Source organism: Melospiza melodia, chromosome 1, assembly GCF_035770615.1.
Source record: "Melospiza melodia melodia isolate bMelMel2 chromosome 1, bMelMel2.pri, whole genome shotgun sequence".
Classification (NCBI taxonomy): domain Eukaryota; kingdom Metazoa; phylum Chordata; class Aves; order Passeriformes; family Passerellidae; genus Melospiza; species Melospiza melodia.
In genome coordinates this window covers 156619121-156638321 of record NC_086194.1, presented here as the reverse complement: position 1 = coordinate 156638321, position 19201 = coordinate 156619121, and the positions used below count along the sequence as shown (strand labels likewise).

At 40.6% G+C, this 19201-nt stretch overlaps 1 protein-coding gene across 2 annotated transcripts in view; it reads right to left on the bottom strand.

The window, feature by feature from the left end:
* Positions 1-19201, bottom strand: part of SAMD12 (sterile alpha motif domain containing 12) — a 176639-nt gene that overhangs the window by 149693 nt on the left and 7745 nt on the right. For both annotated transcript variants that reach the window (XM_063173240.1, XM_063173230.1), the window contains exon 2: positions 8944-9119. In XM_063173240.1, coding sequence (XP_063029310.1) covers positions 8944-9119 — 176 coding nt within the window. The remainder of the gene's footprint in view (positions 1-8943; positions 9120-19201) is intronic.

Here is a 19201-nt window from a genome sequence, read left to right as displayed (position 1 = left end):
TTGGGAGTTGTTTCCCTGCTCCCTGCAGTGGTACAGCAGCAACACAATAATCTGCACTTGACTGCAGAATTCAGATAAAACCAAAACACTTCGGACTGAAGTCCACATTCATAAACACCAAAAAAAACCCCTGGTATTTGAAAAGTATGAAACAAGAGAATACTGAAAATCCTCATGACATCAGAGGTCATTATTTTTGGTATTTGTGCAGTGCCTACAGGCCCCTACAGGCCCCTCAGAGCAAAAGACCAGTTTACTTCAGTCTCCATCCACCAAATACTTCCAGTCAAAACCAGAGGCATGAGAAAGCATCAGTGCAAGCATCTACCACTACCCACCATGGAAAACAGCTTGAGAATCTGTCCCATGGAGAAGAATGGGAACAGCAGCAAATGTGCTGCTGCATTTGTTACTCTCAGACAGCCTGACCTGAACAATAAATCAAATGTACATACACATGCAAGAGACAAAAATTTGTTAGCAAATTTATTCCATATATCAAGTTTGTAATTTTGTTAGAAAATTCAGTCCATATCTCAGATTTCTACTGAAACAACAGTTTTAACTGGTCCTAGTTATCAACATTCTTCTATATTTGGGTAAATTGAGCCAGACAGCAAGAGCTTCACTTCTAGAGAGGAGCAACAGCCTTCTAAAAGTCCAAGACCAATTAAACTAAGAGTGTAAAAATGAAACACACAAACTCCAATAATTTGCTTTTAATCCAAAAGGTAAGACTATTTTTTTTTCAGATTACAAGGTATTTGCTTGCCAGAATATAATTTTGAACACAACCATATATATGTGAGTAGTCTATCATAATTGTTCCAAGTATGATTTTTGAGATAAGTGCAGCTTCTGAAACAGCTTCTCCCAACACAAGGTTTCACCTCCATCAGACATGGATAACCACTGCAATAGCAAATGCAGAGCTGGTTAGACAGTAAGGGAGAGGAAAGAACTGAGTTTGAGATCCAACCACCTAAACTCAAGTGTCAAAACAATCCCCAAAATGCAGACAGCTTCAGGTGAGCAGCACTCACTTCACACCGAGCCTGATCCCTCTCCTGCTCCTGTGAGCATGCTGACTAGATTGCACCAAATGTCAGAGGAGTTTACATACCTAGCTTATACACAGACATGTCATTTAATTTGCCTTCATCAGCAAATTGAACTCTACCCACAGAAACTCAGGGAAAGACAGACCTCACTCTGCCCCAGGCCACCCTTTTCCAGGCTTTTCTAATGACATTCCTCCCCTTCTTAGTGGTGATAACCCAAGAAACTCCTTCCATACATTATCAAGAATACAGCAGTCCCACACTCCTTTTGTGACTATGACACTTCTCACTCCCAGTTCTCCACAATTATGTTATTTTTTGAAGTGGAAAGGACAAAAATTCCCACTTGTAGAGGAAGCTGGAGGTGAGTCTGCCCCTCTATCCATTCTAGTGAGACCCCACCTGCAGTGCAGCCTCCAGCTCTGGAGTCCCCAGCCCAGAAGGACATGGAGCAGTTGAAGTGAGCCCAGAGGAGGTCACCAAGATGATTAGCAGGATGGAGCACCTCTCCTGTGAGGAAAGGCTGGGAGAATTGGAATTGTTCAGCCTGAAGAAAAGGCTTTGGGTGACCTAACTGCAGCCTTCCAGTACCTGAAAGGAGCTTCCAAGGAAGATGGAGGAGACTTTTTACAAGGACATGTAGTGACAGGAGAAGGGAGAATGGCTTCCAACTGAAAGACAATAGGTTTAGATTAGATATTAGAAAAAATTCCTTACTGTGAGGGTGGTGAAGCACTGGCACAGGTTGCCCAGAGGAGCTGTGGATGCCTCATCCCTGGAAGTGTTCAAGGACAGGTTGGATGGGGCTCTGAGCAACCTGGTCCAGTGAAAGGTGTCCCTTCCCATGCCAGGGTGGAACAAGATCATCTTCATGGTTGCTTCCAAAACAAATGTTTCTATGATTCTCTAGTGACTACAGCAACTGCCAGCAAACACATGAGGCAGATTAATAAAATATCTTATTTTATTATATTTATGAGTTATAACTCAGGTGAAAAACACCATTCACAGACCTGTAGTGTCAGCAGTGGAGCATTTTCCATTTTAAAGGCTAAATTGCTTCCATAGTACATTTTGTAATCCCTTTAATCACAATGCTATTATTTTCTTGACCAGGGTGTTATTATTTTTCTATATATTTTTCCATCCCCAACAAGGCAGCTGTGTCATTAAAATACTGCTTTATTTTTGAAGCCCTTAAAGTAGCTTCAAAGTGGAAGCAGAGGGTTTGGATGGCTTGTGAAACACCTTCACAATGAGGCAAGCAGCAGAACTGGCACTATAAGTACAATATGCATCCACACTCTGTATGGAATTGCTTTTTCCTCTAAAAAGGCTCTAAAAGCCACTCCATCTTTTTATCTACATTTCTTTTTCCCTGGAGTTGTTTTAAATAAGGTGTCTGTATCTACATGTGTCTGTAGTATTAAACATCCCACTTATTTCTAGAGCACTACCACAGCTTTTTACTGCTTATGTTTGCTAATATGTACTGCAATTGCTGCTCCTTTTCACACTAGTGCAATGGGAAAGAACACAAATTTCACATTGATAGTTTTCACAGGACAACAGGAGCCAGATCAGACTATACTTCCCTCCTTATGCTCTCTCAGCTGCCTCTTTGTAACCATCTGCTCAAGGCAGCCCTGTACAAGGGCTGTCTCTGCAGCAGCAGCCAGCTCAGTGCTGAGTGTTTGTGCAGCCCCAGGCACAGCTCAGGGTCACAGACTGCAGCGCTTCCCAGGGCCAACGCCTCGCTATCCTCCACGTGCAGCACCTGCGCGCATGCACCTACCCAAAATGTTTTCATCCTTGATTTGTTTCTGAAAGCAGCAGCACAACTGTTAAAAAATCCAGCTGTAAAATCCTAACAAATTCCTTCTCCTAATATCACCTGATGGACTGAAGTCATAAAGGGAGTGTGCTTGTACAGGTGAACTTCATAAAGGCCTTTCATTCAGAAGGTCAATCAACAGTGTCTTGGTGAATAAACTTCACCTGTTCTTCTTATACCACCTAAGAGCTAAGAATTAGTCAGAGTTTATTATATTGATTTCCTGTGGGGAGAAAACCAATAGGAAAACAGTCCCACTTTGAGATGAGGGGCAAAGGAATAGGACACAAATGGTCCTTTTCACCTGCCCTTCCCTTCCCTTCCCTCACTGTCGTGGACAGAGCACAACCCACTAACTTGTCAAGATCTCCCACTTTCAAATGGATGCTATCAGCAGAGGAGATGACATTTTTCAGAATCCCCAGGCATGCAATCATTGTGAACAGAATGAACAGGAGAAACCTTGCTGTAAAAATGTAGGCCTTCAAATTAAACTATTTATAGCAAAAATGGATGATACAGCAATGGCAAAAATCATGCTACAACAAGAATATACTGGGATTTTGAATCAGACATTTGTCCTCCTGTGGTAAGCTGGCTTAGAGGACCCCAACAGAGAGAGATGTTTCTTGTTTTTCTTGGTTGTGAGAGTGTGGATTCTGAACTAAACAGCTGTATTTTGCAGTACAGGTAGGGTTACTTCAGCACTTCACCCTCTCCTGTGAAATCCCAGAATGATAAACAAAATATCACTCTCAGTGGTTTGAAATGCACAAAGTCACCCAGCACTGCTGTTTCACAGCTCAGGATAAGAGGTTTGCTCACTGCATGGCTCTGAAACTTCAGGCTTCAGCCAGAGGTCACAATTGTGAATGACAGGCTGCGAGAGGAAGGGATGCATACACATCAAACATTTCAGCCCCCAATTTACATGCATACCTATAACTGTGCAACACATGAAAAGTGCATTGAATATTAAGATAGAAGCAGGAACAGTAATTATTGTGTATTACTAATAATCACAGAATGAGACACTAGAAAGGCACATTATCCTGAAGTGTAATTATTTCAGCTATGTGATAGTAACATTTACCAAATGTTTTTAAACCCACTTCAGATATATTCTACACTGAGATTCTGTGCCCATTTTTGTTAGTCATAAAGAAGACCCAATGCAGTAAGTGGTATTTTGTCACTATCACAGTCAGAGTGGGGAGAGGGAAAAAATTGACTTTCATTTTGGTAGTCTGATGTGGACAGTGGAAATCTGTTAACTACTTCTCCACAAAAGTAAGCTAAGAAAAGCAAACTATCTATCAGTAAAGTAACATTTCCTCATCTAAGGTCAGTACCTCACTCAGAAACACACAGAGATCTGTAATTCAAACACCCTGACATACAATTTTAAAGCAAAATCTGGAGGAACTGAACAGCTCAGCTGGGGTTTTGCCGAACCTTCATTTCAACAGAAAAATGTTTCTTAACTTTAATCAGTCCAGTCTGGTTCTTTTTCCCATACCCTGTGGCCACCAGAAGTCTCACAAGAGGAAGATAATAGGAAGACAGCTCAAAATGGTAAAACCTCATTGCCCCACTTCAGTGGGCATTGGTGTTTCTCAACTGCAAAAAAGGTTAAAATAAAGGGGGGTGTGGGGGGAATATAGAATGGTTTGGGTTGGAAGGAACCATAATGATCATCTAGTTCCAGCCCCCTGGCATGGGATCAGATTGCTTAAAGCCTCATCCAGACTGGCCTAACACTGTCTTTCTCATCCAACACATTTGATAAGCTTGACCAAAAGGGATAAACACTGTGAAGCAGAAGCCACGGATTAAAAAACTGGAGAATTCTTCTAGAAGATTTCCTAGTCTCTTGTTAGAGAACAGTACCAAGACTTTTTTTATTTAAATAACTGACAAAATTTTAATATTTCTAGGAATTCTGTAGCACTTTTATTACTTAAAATCCTTACTCTCCGTGCTTCAACTTTTCACCACACACTTGACACCCTCCACCCCTCCCACTTGCTGAGCAGAGCATATCCCTGCCAGGGAAGCCAGAGGAGCTGTTTCCACCCCAGTCAGTCCTGAACTGAGCCCAGTAAGCTGAGATGAATTCTTATCCTCTTGGTATTGAGTTCAGTCAGCCCTTCAGTACTGTTCAATATCATTTTAAAAAAAGGGTTTTTTTTAGAAAGCAAAAGCAACCAAAAGAACTAATGAGCTACACTGCAACAAAACATAGTTTACTGATGTCTATATAGCAGTTATCAACAAAAGACAAGATAAAAGCTTCTCACTTCTTTTACCAGTTTCTTTTCATAGTTTTCGTGACCATTTTAAAGGACTGTTAATTTCTCTCAAGTCAAATAAAAAAAAAAACCCTGCAATTGCTAACACAACATAAAAAGCCTAAAAGCAGTAGTTGCCATTAAAAAGCCTTTATTATCTGCTATTGCTGCTACCACATAATGAGACAAAATGTGTCACCAAGTATGCACACCTTACTCAGGAAAGAAAACTCCCTGAATAAATAACCTCCTAATGAGCAACAGCCCAGACCTGGGTCTCACACTCACCATCAACAAGGCTTTGTGAGTCTTGGGGGAGGACTTGATAAAAGTCAATACTGCTGTAAGAGATCATTTTCTGAATCTCCTTCAAAAAGCTGCCTATACTCAGAGAAGTACAGGATTCCAAAAGTATAGCAAAACCTTTGTTAGCTTGTTTTTAACAGAATTCTACTCTGTGACTATGGAATTAAAACCAAACAGATGAGACATAAGAGCCAGAAGTAACATTTCAACGTAAAAGATAAGAATTCCAGAAAACACACGTAACAGTGCTTAAACATAGGTGGCAGAGAAATAATTTATATTTTTAAATGCATATTAAAAACCATCCTTGCTTTCTCCAGTGACTTTTACTGCTCTGTGAAAGTGACCACTCAACTGCCTGAATTGTTTTTATATACCAGGAATGCTGAAAAATCAGTTACTGATCAAGAAAATATGTATATTGAGATATATATATATAAATAAAAAATGAAGCATTTTTACAGTTAATATCTGTTCCTTAATTTGTATTCTATCCTGAAGATTATCAGAGTCTGACTAGATTACAGACATTAGTTTAGCTATGAATAATCTTGCCAGTTTTGGACTTGCTCATATTTGTAACAAGGTGGTTCCTTAGGGAACCAGCTGAGGGAGACTAAGATCATTGTTCCATTTACCATTATAAATTTACCTCAGTCAGCCTATAAATACTAAATTCCATATTCATCAGGAACTTATAAATGAGTGATCCTTCACTGGAGCTACGCTTTCTGTTGTGTGCATCCCAAATATAGAAACAAACACTTGTACTCCCATATTTACATTACAGTAGCTGCATAAAAAGGAACTTTAAATCTGTCTGTAACCCATGAGTTACTACTGTTCTTTAATTCCATAGCTGAGGACAGAAAAGAAAGGACACATTTCATTAGAAAGGAGATTTTGTTTGTGTCTTTGGACAGCAAAACCAGATGTTTAAAGTGCTGGAAGTGATCTTGATGACAAATTAGAAAGCTGAAAGCAGGAACAAGAGCCTAGGAGGCATCTTAAATTATATTCAATACACTGCACTGGTTTGTGTAACACAGGTCTCACTACTGTGAATATGAGGTGTGTGTTAATATTATTTGAATATACAGGACTGAAAAGAAATCCTTTTAAAAACAACTGTGCAATGGAAATATAAAACAAATAGCTCTGTTCACAATGTTTTATTTACAAAACTTTCCTGAATCCCTGCTCCTCTTTCCACTGTACATATATGATTGTATGGATGAAGTTTCCTAATGGCAGCTTAATTCAACTCTTAAAGCTACACAAGCTGAAGTCCAACTCCATACTCACATTTCAGAGGACAAAGCAAACCAATATTTAAATTTAAGGCAGAGCAAGCCAGAAAAGACAGGCCACCTCAGCCTATCACATGAATCCAGATGAAAAACATCACTAAATTAATGCACACATAAAAGACAAAGTTACTAACAAGGCAGCAATAAATTTAGAAAAATAGTCCAATCCATTTGCTTGATGTTACTATGTTAAGCTTATTCCATTAAGCAAAAAATCGGTTTGTTTGTTTTTAAATCTGAATCATGCCCAATTTTCTAAATAAAGCTACTGCAATCACATGTGGAAAACAAATACTGGATTTCAGTACTTTGAGAGCACCACACTTCCTCTCTTCCCCAGCCATCTCCAGCAAGGACAGCCTGTTTTATTTTCATCAGTCCAACAATCACAGCTCAGACAGCGACAGCAGGCTCACTTACATTAAATCACTGATGTAATTCACTCTGATTTTTCATTAGGATAGTCTTTTGCAAGCAAAGACAACTTTGATATGACTGTATTCCATGTCAGCTACACACAAGCCCATTCTCAATTGGGAGCCCTACTGCACCATTTAGTTTCTTCACTCCCAAGTTTGTATGGCTTCCAAGTTTACCACACCCCCTCAGCCTTCAATACAGGGCAGATTTTTATCTGCTGATGTTGACACATGAGCAGGGTTAGCTTGCCTTTGTGAACAGCTGGGCAAATGCCTTATTTGCTGAGCTTTGTCTCAAAACCCATCCAAAATCTGGTGATCTTGTTACCAAATGGATATTTCAAATTAGTAACCATGAACCTGTTCTGCAAGGGTTCATGACAAATCAGCAAGGTGGTTGATAAATGGCCACCTAACAGATTGCAGGTGGCAGGGGTTTTTTAATTGCTGCAAGCCTGTAATGAAGGATCTAGTTTGATGCATTAAATCAGAATGAAACTAGTTAAACTGTAATAACTTTAAACTAGAGATTTTAGATAAAAAATAGAATGGAGAATTCATACCAAACCTGAATTGTTAAGGAAATTACTCAAAACATTTATTACTATTTTATTCCAAAAGTGAAATACATCACAATCATATGTGTATTATTTTTTAAGTTTATTGTACTGTTGGCAGTAGGAAATACTCCTATTTGTTCAGTCATTGAAATAATTTCTATTGCCTTTTTGAACCTGTTAGAAAAAAAGACACTAATTTTATTTGCTCTAATAACTCTCAAAGTGTCAGATTCAATAAATACTCAATTTTCCACTCTGCAGAAATTACCCCCAAACTCCTGGTGTCAGGCCTTTAAGAATCAAAAATACTGATAAGGATTTTAAATAATATTTCTCAATTATTTTATAACATTCTCTTATCTTTCCTTTGACCCTGAGACCAGCTTCCTTGGTTAGAGCCTAGTGCTAGCAATGCCAAGCTTGTGGGTTCAATCCCTGTATGGGCCATCCACTTAGGAGCTGGATTTGATGATCCTTGTAGGATGCCTCCCAACTCAGAATATTCTGTGATTCCAGGTAAAAAAATGTATCTAATATGACAAATTACTGTCCTATACCAAAGTCTCTTGAGTACACACATTCACTTGCACTTGGTAGTCATGTCTGCTGCACTCATACAAGAAGTAGAAGCTTATGAGTAAGAACAGACACATTTGCTTTCAGGAGCTCATCTCCAAACTACGTTTGCTCACTGTCTCATCAGACATGGAAGAACTGGCCTGGTATTTTACCTAAAATGAGTTAGCAGATTATTAAAATCAGTCACCCATACAAAAATCCACATATTTATACATCCACAGAACTTATCTCCTCCTTTACTTGCCCAAAGAAAAAAACTCAAGAAAAACATTTCTGTGCCCATTCTGCTTGTTACCCAAATTATTTGGAAAAAGTGTCCACAGTGTCTGAAAAAAAAAGATCCCATTACTTTAATTATCTTCCTTTAGAGAAAAACAGAATAGTGCAATATCCAAGATGTGTGTATGCTACAACTCCACAGCAGTACCTTGCTTCTGTAACACCCATTTCCTCAGACTGCTATTTTTACACCTTTATATGTCTTTAACAGGATGATAAATGCTTTTCAAGCAGAAGCCAGGATTTCAAGAAGCCTGGATTCTTAAAGACTCACCAAAATAAATAAGAAGGCAATTCTACCTACCTTAGATATTTCTGGCTCCACTTGTCTCTTGGGTGTGTCTTTTGACTCCGGCCCTTTGGGAGTACCGGTGTTCTTCACCGCCAGCGAATCAACTCCTTCGCCTTCCAGCTGCAGGTTAATGCCTTCTGTGGGGACAGGGTGATCAATACCATTTGGATTCAGATTGCAATGGATAGCTGGGAAAAAATAGGAGAAATATTGCTTTAGGAAAGAAGAACCCAGTGGTTCAAACATTTAGCACAAAGTACTGAGAAAGTGCCATGCGGTAACCAGAGCTGTGTCAGACCACAGCAAATGAACCATCTGTACTTTGATGTGGATTCAAGGTGAGATATTTGAGAAAGAAAAAGAGAGGAATGCAGCACTGTATAAATTTATTTAGTGCAGGTTACCGTGCAGAACTGTGCTCTGCTGGATTCACTAGAGCATCCAAGACCCTCAACTGAGAGCTTTTATTAAATGCTCATCATCCAACCATACATTTTTTTCCTTTCTAGGCAAACAAGTTGAAGGTTTTCTATTACATTTTCAATTCCTACAACATTCTAGGTCTTAAAGAAAGTGGGATAAGTAAGCCATGCACAAAAAAATCAGCAAGTCAGTCTCTGCACAGAGTAATGACTTACCCAGCTGATTATTTCTCCTTCAGTCCTTTGTACCATTGCAAGTTACCACCTACACCATCCTAACAAACAAGAGAGATGTACTCCCTGGGAGTATATAATGAGGGAGGGACTAATGACAGCAGAATAAGGAAAGCATCCAGAGGAAAAAAAAATAAAACAAATGCAAAGCATACAACAGAAATGCCCTTTTAGAACTATGGCAGTAGCTTGCTTTCTGCCCAAATTTTCACAGTTTCAGCACTCACACACATAGTAGTGATTTTAAAAATGTGTGGATCCTGAGATAACTTCCCCTTTATGTGACTGACTTTTGCATTTATGTTCCTGCATAACTACATAACTACAAGTAGTGCTACTTTTAGCACTACTTGTAATTAATGGTCCCAACTGGTCCTGTGTACAAAAGAACTTTGCTCAGATACTGTGGTGCAATGTTTGACAAATCTGAACAGAAGCCTAAATTACAATGTACAGCCAAAATAAAAGCTGCCCTTTTACTCTTGCTCGACTTAGAAGCAAAGGATGGGGAGCTGGGGAAGAAATCAGAACTACCAGTTTCTACCAGCTACAGATCAGCCCTTGAATGTCTCTCACAGGAAATTGGCTCAAGCTGCCTGTGAAAGCAAAGGGTTATTTAACTCCAGCACCTTTTGAAAATCTATTCAGCTTAAATCCTAGAGGCTTAATTGAAAACTTTGAGCCTAAATAACAAGAGTTCCTTGGTACAGAATTAAAGCAGAGGCCAAAATGTTGACCATTTTGCCTTGAGAACTTTAAAAACATCCAATTATTTCTAAAAGATAAGTGATCTCTGCAACTACTACAATACCTACATCTGCAAGCCAAGGCCAGGAACACCTACTATGGGAACTTAAAAAGAAATTTGATTCTGTGGTTAATATTTACATCAGTGTCCCTCAAGACATCAAAAAAATTCTCTCTCCTAGATTATATCTACCTACTGTTATCTAGCTCCTCTAGATCATATTAACCTACCCGAAGGAAACAACTACTAACAACTCTGCCTGTCCTCCAGACCACAGAAAGATAGATGTGATGCACCAAGACTGAGTATTTTCACAGCACACTGAGAATAAAAACTGTTCTGTTAGTAACCTAATTAATTCCCCCCTGTACAAAAAAATGTAAATGTATCATAACCGACCTGTAAAAGTATTCCCCTCCCACCACACCCTGCTCCAGCAAGGGCTGATAGCAGTGAAAAGACATTTGGTATCGAATGCAATCCATAAAAATTTCTCCGACTGTTTTCTGCCAGGATCTTCCCTAGCTGAATAGGAAGACTCCTAGAGACACCTTTGAAACTCCAACACACTACAGCAACATTCAGAAGCAGGCAGATTTTGGCTGTCAGCCCAGTTCCAGTGCTCACCAAAGAGAAATTAGGGAGCACAGTGGGACTTAAAACTGCCTGGAAGAACACTGCCAGCAGCAAGTCTCCTGTGAATTGCAACTCCTCCCTTCCCAGTGCTCCCAAACAATAGAGATTAGCGAGAAGGGTGGCATGGCATCAACAAGGAGACCCTTCTGGGTTATGGCACTAAGTTACCGTGCATTAGAGGTAGCAAATGATACAGGTTTTGATAACATGGCAGCATGATGACTAAGCTTACCTCCTTCTATGTATAACCACATGACACACTTGGTGGATGAGGGAAAGGCTGTGGATGTTGTCTACTTCGACTTTGATACTGTCTCCCACAGCCTTCTCTTGGAGAAATGGCTTTTCATGGCTTGGATTGGGGAACTGTTCACTGGGCAAAAACCTAGCTGAGTGGCCAGGCCCAGAGAGTGGTAGTGAATGGAGTTACATCAAGCTGGTGACTGGTCACAGGTGGTGCTCCCCACAGCCAGTTCTATTTAATATCTATCACCAGTCTGGATGAGGGGATTGGGGCTACCCTCAGAAAGTTTGCAGATGACACCAAGTTGGTTGGGAGTGCTGATCACACTGCTGGAAGGTAGGAGGGCTCTACAGAGGGATCTGGACAGGCTGGATCAGCGGCCCAAGGCCAGTGGTGTGAGATCCAACAAGGCCAAGTGCTGGGTCCTGCTCTTGGGTCAAAATAAGTGCTGGGTCCCATGCAGTCCTACAGGCTGGGAACAGTGGCTGGAAAGCTGCCCTTGGGAAAGGACCTGGGGGTGCTGGTCAGCAGTGACTGAACATGAGCCAGGGTGTGCCCAGGTGGCCAAGAAGGCCAATGGCATCCTGGCCTGGATCAGGAACAGTGTGGCCAGCAGGAGCAGGTCAGGGATTGTCCCCCTGTACTCAGCACTGGTGAGGCTGTACCTCAAATCCTGTGTCCAGCTCTGGGCCTTTCACTACAAGAAGGACATTGAGGGGCTGGAGCGTGTCCCGAGAAGGGCAACAGAGCTGGGGAAGGGTCTGGAGCACAACTCAGGTGAGGAGCAGCTGAGGGAGCTGGGGGTGTTTGTCTCTTCAAGAAAAGGAGGCTAAGGGGGGACCTTGTCACTCCCTACAACTCCCTGAAAGGAGGCTGGAGCCAGTGGGGGTCGGCCTCTTCCCCCAGGTAACAAGGGACAGGATCAGAGGAAAAGTCCTCAAGTTGGGCTAGGGGAAGTTTAGATTGAGTATCAGGAAAAATTTCTTCATGGAAGAAATGGTTGCCAGGCTTTGGAATAGGCTGCCCAGGGAAGTGGGGCAGTCAACATCCTTGAAAGTATTTAAAAAACATGCAGACATGGCACTTGAGGACACGGTTTAGTGGTGGACTTGTCAGTACTGGGTTAAGGGCAGGACTTGATTTTAAAGCTCTTTTCCAACTTCAATGGTTTTATAAATCTGTAAGCACCTGGATGGCTTAAAAATTAAATAAGTCACTTGGCAGGATGCTGCTTGACTCTTAGCCCATCATGCATTCAAGAGTAACGAATGCTAGTGCTTTTTCAGCAATGCCTTTTACTGGGCTCCTTCAGGATACAAAAGAGAAAAAAATGGAAGAGGCTGCTAGCAATTACAGAGATGCCCACTGCCTTTTAACTGAAAACAGGTGAGTGGTTAAAAGAAACACAGGCGGTCCTAGGGGACTTTTCCAGAGTTGCCAATATTGAAGGGTGGGGGAGGGAAGTGGGGAAAGACAACTTTTTTCTAGGGGTATTTATCTCCTAAGAAGAATAAGTATCTCAGTCCCTTGGCCAAGTTTCTCTTTCTTTGTCACAGTACATCTTTAGGTAGCCAGCTCTATTATCTTCTCCTAGTGCTACCTGCAACCCTCAGCTACACAGAGAATAGGAACAAGGAATATTTCCTTGCATGGGTCTGTTATTTCCCGTTACCACACAGAATACATAGATCTATCTTTGTGGCACAGAGGTGGAGTTCTTGCCTCCTTTTAAATGTCAATACAAACCAAAATGGTTCCCTTTCAAGATTTTTTAAAGGCAACCAAAGAAGTCAATGTTTGGTCAATAATTTATTCTCTTCTTAAATCTACATCTTATATAATTTTAACTAGATAAGGTCAGCTCAAAACCCAGGACCAACTATCAAACCTAATGGGGCTTGGTGGGCTGACAGCACTCAGGGTTAACATCCCATAGAACTGAGTCTAAACAGCTCTTAAAAAATAATCACAAATCACTAACTTCACCACAGCCCATAGGCTCTGACTCTTAGCTGACACATCTTAAATTTCTTTTAGGACTTAATGGCATTCATCTGGAAAAAATCTTACTCCAGACAAAGTAGTTTCTGGCTAAAATATTGTTCAGACCATTAGTCCTCTTTACCCTGGCACTGGCTAACACTAGCTCATCCTGCCCTCTGCTTTCACACCATTTTCCCACACTGCTCCTTTGACAATATCCCTGCTGCCTCAGCACCTCTTCATTCCACCAAACTGCATCCACCTGATCAGTCCCAAATTTTAACAGTACATCAAGACAACAAACAGCCTCCAAATCAGCTCACGGTATCAGCCTAATACCACTGTCAGCAGTATCATTAGATTTTGAAACAGAACTTCTTCCAGTATTCTTCCATACAATCTCAATATTCATGTATCATCCCTATCTCAGTAATACAACCCTTCATTCAGATTCAGATCACTTATATTCTCTTTTCCCTGCTGGAAACCCCACCTCAGTTGATTAATCTTTCTTCATGCTCCCCCAACAACTGTTGTTCAACTTGTATTGAAAGCTTTGTGGTGGGAACTTGTTTCCTTTTGAGGAAGGAAGGTGGATGTTCTGCAGAGCTCTGACTGCACAGCAACAAGCACATAATGAATGGTGCTGGCAGACACAATAACATAGATCCAAAGATTACATTTATGAAACAAACTATTATTTAAAACAAAGGTACTTAAGTGCTCTAGTACTCCTAACCTAATGGTAGAGCTGAATCTAATATCCACTTTTCCAGCATCTAAAAAGACTGCTGAGATCTGCCAAGTTATGAGAGTGAAAAGCTCTGTGAGAAAAATAGTTAGCAGAGCATCTAAAATGGAAAAATTACCCCACATCTGTCCTAAAAAACTAGAAGCAATACACTAAGTACATTTATATATGGTGGAACACAAATTCAAGTCTTTTCTGTGTATACAGAGCAAGATAATTTGTTGCCCTGCAGAAGCTGGCCCATACACATGAGCCAGTTCCATGCCCACACAGATCTCTCCAGGGTGCACACACAGTTTCAAAAAAGAGCTCACAGGGCTATCAGAATGCTCTGTCCCCCCAGCTACCTTCCTCCCATGCCTGCCTGCCTCCCAGACGGCAAGCAGCCAAGAGACAGCTTGTCTGAGCATGCTTGATGGTACACAGAAGTCACCAAGAGCCATCGCAAGTTACTGGCATCTGGGGCAAGCCTTGTCTTTTCCTAGAGGGTACTCTGTGAATCCTGTCTGGAAAAAAGCCTGAAGGCACTCTTCAAAACACAGCCTTGATATATCCAAAGTTTTGCATGGGCAGATGGAAAGTCTTTGTCTCTCCATCTGTAGGCTCAAGGCTTAGCAGATAAATCTATGATCAATCACTACCTCTGTGCACTCACTGCCTACTGTGTCAAGCCTTTCATAACTATGTCTTTCAGTGGGAATACTGCTGGCTGCTTAAAACTTTAGGCAGATCAGTTAAGGCTACATTAAAGTGTATTTGGCAAGTACTTGAGTTACATGCAATAACAATTGTTCTATTCTAAAAAGTGATCGAGTAAAAATAGCATCTTCTTACTCATGTGCCCTGTTCTGTGTGCATCATAGTCATATGCTAGCTTTTGCTATTCAGAGACAAAAAGCAGGCACAGGAGATACCCACCCAAGCTCTAACAATCCTTACAAACCTTTCATGTGTCAAATACTGGCAACCTTGCAAGCTCCATTTTATGTATTCACTCCACAGACTAGCTGCACAATGCTAAGAGGTAAGTCCATACAATCCACCTACTACTCCCACCATAAAATGCCACATTGTTGAAAAGGATAGACAAAAGTTCATCCTTACAGCTTGAACATTAACAAACTCAGGTTGGACATAGCAGGGACCTTATAAAAAAGGTCAAAATATCTTTTCAGTCATTTCAGTAGTCACAAATATTTATCAAGTATTTCTAGGGAAAAACACCTTTGGACAGCAGCTCTCACTGGACTTGTTCCTTCCATCACTGCCCATTTCTTTGTCAAAAGTAAATCAAACCTCCAATCACATCAAATTTTGCAGTCAGCATTTTCAATGAGAGTTCCATACACTTCCAGAGGCTACATTTCAGTCCAGAGCTGTAAGACAGAATCCCTGAGGCTTTTTGCTTGCCTTTACTCACAACCTGCTTTATCTGGGTTGATCAGAGAGGAGATATTCACACTGAAAACACTGAAGTCTTGCTCAGATTGAGATGCCTCCTCACACTGACCAAATGAACAAGATGGATCTGCACTGCAAAGCCCTTCTTGTATTTCAAGAAGCTTATACTTCATTAGCAGCTCTGCATATCCCTAGCAAACATGGAATTATTTTAAAAATATCTGACCTGAGCAGTTACTATCACTTCCATAATAGCAAAAACCAATATTAAAAACAGCAAATAAAGATGTCTTTAATTTATACTATAAAATTTAGGACTATTTTGTCTGGCAGAAATGTCTTCCATAGTAATGAGTTTCTGTAACTCCTATGGATGGTTCATCTGCCTCATCAACCAGCTTCTAGTTTTAAGAAACTATCTGGCTTTTGCCTACCAGTAGTACTTCTCCATATAGTCCTCTCTTCACCTAATGTAAATTTGCACAGTTCCCTCAACACATCACTTGGAACCAGCTGAAAATGCAGTCAAAGTTTCACATAAATACAATCTGCTGCTTATGTTGCAACCTAGTAAATACTGCTGGCAACCTGCTGAGCAAGTAAATTCAAGATTTTTCCCACTCTGTTCTTCAAATCTGTCTGTCTAATGGCCACAAAATCAGCAGCACTCACACAGAGCAAAGAAGCCCAGCAAATCAGTCAGGACCTTTTCTACTTCAGTACAGGTCACACAAATTTATCACAAATCTCCTGTAAGGCTGAAATCCCAAAGTATTTAACTAAAGTAACATTAGGGTCTAGCTGTCTGCTTCTGTTGGTCAGCATCAAAAAGCAGCATCAAGCAATTCCAAACATGCTGTGCCAAAAGGGAGGCCAGTATTGAGCTGGGGAGTGCACTGTAAACTGCTGCTGCTGCTGCTGAGCTGTACCTGGGGCTCTGCACACAAAGCTCAGACAGACACAGGCAACAAGGCTTGGCAGACAGACACCACCTGTACCTGCAGGTCCCTCCTGTTGCTTGTCTCTCTAGCCTCTTGTTATAATTACTACTAATCATTAATCAAATAAACAAAAACCCAGCTTCTTACAAGATATGAATTTTACAATCAAGTCTTTGTTAAAGCAGTGGGACGTGCCCAACAGCTGGGCAGGACAAGTGACAGCCCAGCAGCAAGGAGTGGACACTGAGCCAGATGCAGAGGGCAGGAAGGGCAGAGCAAAGGGGACACAGGTGTAGAAACTGGATAGAGGCCCAAGGGGATAAAGTGTTCAGAGGAAGAGCATCCATTTTAATTTTTAACTGTGACTTGTCAGGCTTTTGCCTTTTTACCTCTTCAGAATTATTATTAGCAAGAAAACTTAAGGTAATGGCATTCCTGAGACAGCTATCCCTGAACATCTCTAGCTGGACAATGGGGTGGTCATCCCATGGTATCAAGCCAACTACTACTCTAAGCCATTCACTCTCTCCAGAAACAATTAAAAAATATACAAAACTAAAGCCAAAAAAGAACACAGAAAAAGCATGTTTTCTGAGACAAGCTACTACACTTCACAAATATGTCTCTAACTTTAGCTGTAAGATGGTATAAAGTCTTGTACAATGACAGAAATATATCAAGAAATCCAAACGAGTAACTCAGCACTTTCATATCTGGAATCAAACTAAACTCGAACATAATTCGATTGAAGGCCAAAAAAAATCTTGAGTGTAGAGAGAAGAGACCCCTTAGTTCTTTACAGAACAGAAACACTAAGCCTAGAATATGAAATTCTCTTCTTCTATGGGTTGAGTTTGCCTTCTGAGACCCTCATCCCACCAGGATAGGTATGCAATTAAGTTTCTTCAGCAAAAAAACTTCTTTATTCCTTTTTTTACAATTTCCCTACTGGAAACTATTTATTTTATATATGGCAATATCCACTTACCATCTCTTATCTTACAGACTTTAGCAAATGCTGTAAACAGTTTCTTTTACACCTGCTCTTCAGGAGGCAGACTGCATGTCATCACTATGCTAGACAGACCTTGGTGTCTCAGTAATGCAAGTTCAGCCTTTATAATAGCAACAAGATTTCATTATAAAAAGCAGACACAGTGACTGGAGAGCAAAATTATTTCTGAAGCGTTTTCTCATTCTGTTTTAATAAAAGTACACTTGGTAAAAGCAGCTCTTGAATTCATGCTAGCAACAGAGACTCACTGAAAAATGAGCCTATCTAGTGAATAAATAAGGCCAGGTTACCACAAATCCTGTACAGGCATAGAATACGAGAATACTGACACATAAGGGGACTAAAAGAACTATGCCATTAACTAAGAGTAAAATGGATCTTAGTGAACAATGTAGTAAAGGTCAGTAAGTAACATGCATCACCTGCACAAGAGAAAACAATTTAAGCAAGGGATTAAAATACAAAATAGTTGGTCATTTGTTTTGCAAACTAGTAAGTCAATAAGAAGGCTTGTGCAAGCATCTACAGAGATTCTCTTGAATAGTGAGGAAGTCCGGATTTCAAGATTGTGAGTGCCCATAAAGTTGCATAAAAGAGGGTGCTAAAACAGATAAGAATTGTATGAACGAAAACCAAAGAAAATCTATTGGTAGATAGAGAGGCAGAGACCTTAAATAATTTTCTCTCACAAAGAAAAGAATTCACCATATATTACAACTGTCAGTCACCAACCAACTTAGGAAAACTCCAAACCAGGTACCACTGTTGCCCTAAGGATTTTGCAGAGAAAATGGAGAGATAAAAAAGAGTCATAACACACACACCTGGATGTGCAATGAATCTGCATTAGTTCCACTGATCTTGGAAGAAACTTGTCTTGCAGTCAGTGATTAGGAAGCTGGATAGTCATGCTTCACCACAAGCTACATTTCTGAGACTGCCTCTTCTCACGTCCTAACAATGCTACTGTTCAATTCTATACTCAGCCAACATTACATCAAAAAATGTTTTTAAATGCTAACGAGCCTATCCAGCACACAAAGAACAGCTCAGAGACAAACAGGTTAAGTCCTTATTATGGCATCAGAGATGCACTGTCCCACACATGCAGCACAGATTTCTGCCTTTGCCCTCCTCATGAAAGCTGGTGTCTGCTGAACATGTGGCACAGAAATGGCCGCAATTTTGCTGTGGATCTGGGCTTTATTTCTTGTCCCATGAATGAGGCACTGTCAACAAAATGCAAAGGAAAATATCTTTATTCATCCTCACTAGCATAATTAGCTTGAAATCTAGCAGTTGACTTCTGTTCTCAGTCCTGGCTTTCTCTCAACTGCCTCAAAGTTACCGCCTTTATTACTGCTCAAGGATATCCCTTCCCTTGTACACTTAACTGAAGAGTCTGGAAATGCCTTCTTTCCTTCCCCCAGTAAAATTCTTCACCTCCTACTGCTTGCTCATACCACTGTATCCTACTCACTCTAGTACCCCAGATGATTTGTGTAGCAACAAACCACCAGTGAGAGCATGCAGAGGACAATCTGAGAGAAAGCTTCTATTGATGCACATTACAATTCTCTTTCTTTATGTTTATGAAACAGCATTATTAAAAGTCTCTTTCTTGCTTTTACTAGGTTATTTGCAGAGAAGCAAATCAACTCAAGCAAAATCCCTTCTGGGGGAAGAAAATAATTTGGTTTTAAAAAAGAGCCACAAAGACAGGGCAGAGGTGAGCAAATGAATGGAGGAATGAAGTAATAACCTGAATGTTCAGCTGGAGAACAGGAGCTAGCATAACATATAGAGATGGATAGGGCTGCAATAAAGACCAGCTAAAACCCACACTGTCTTCCTCACACTCTTATTTCTGTCAATCACATACTCCCTGCAAGCAT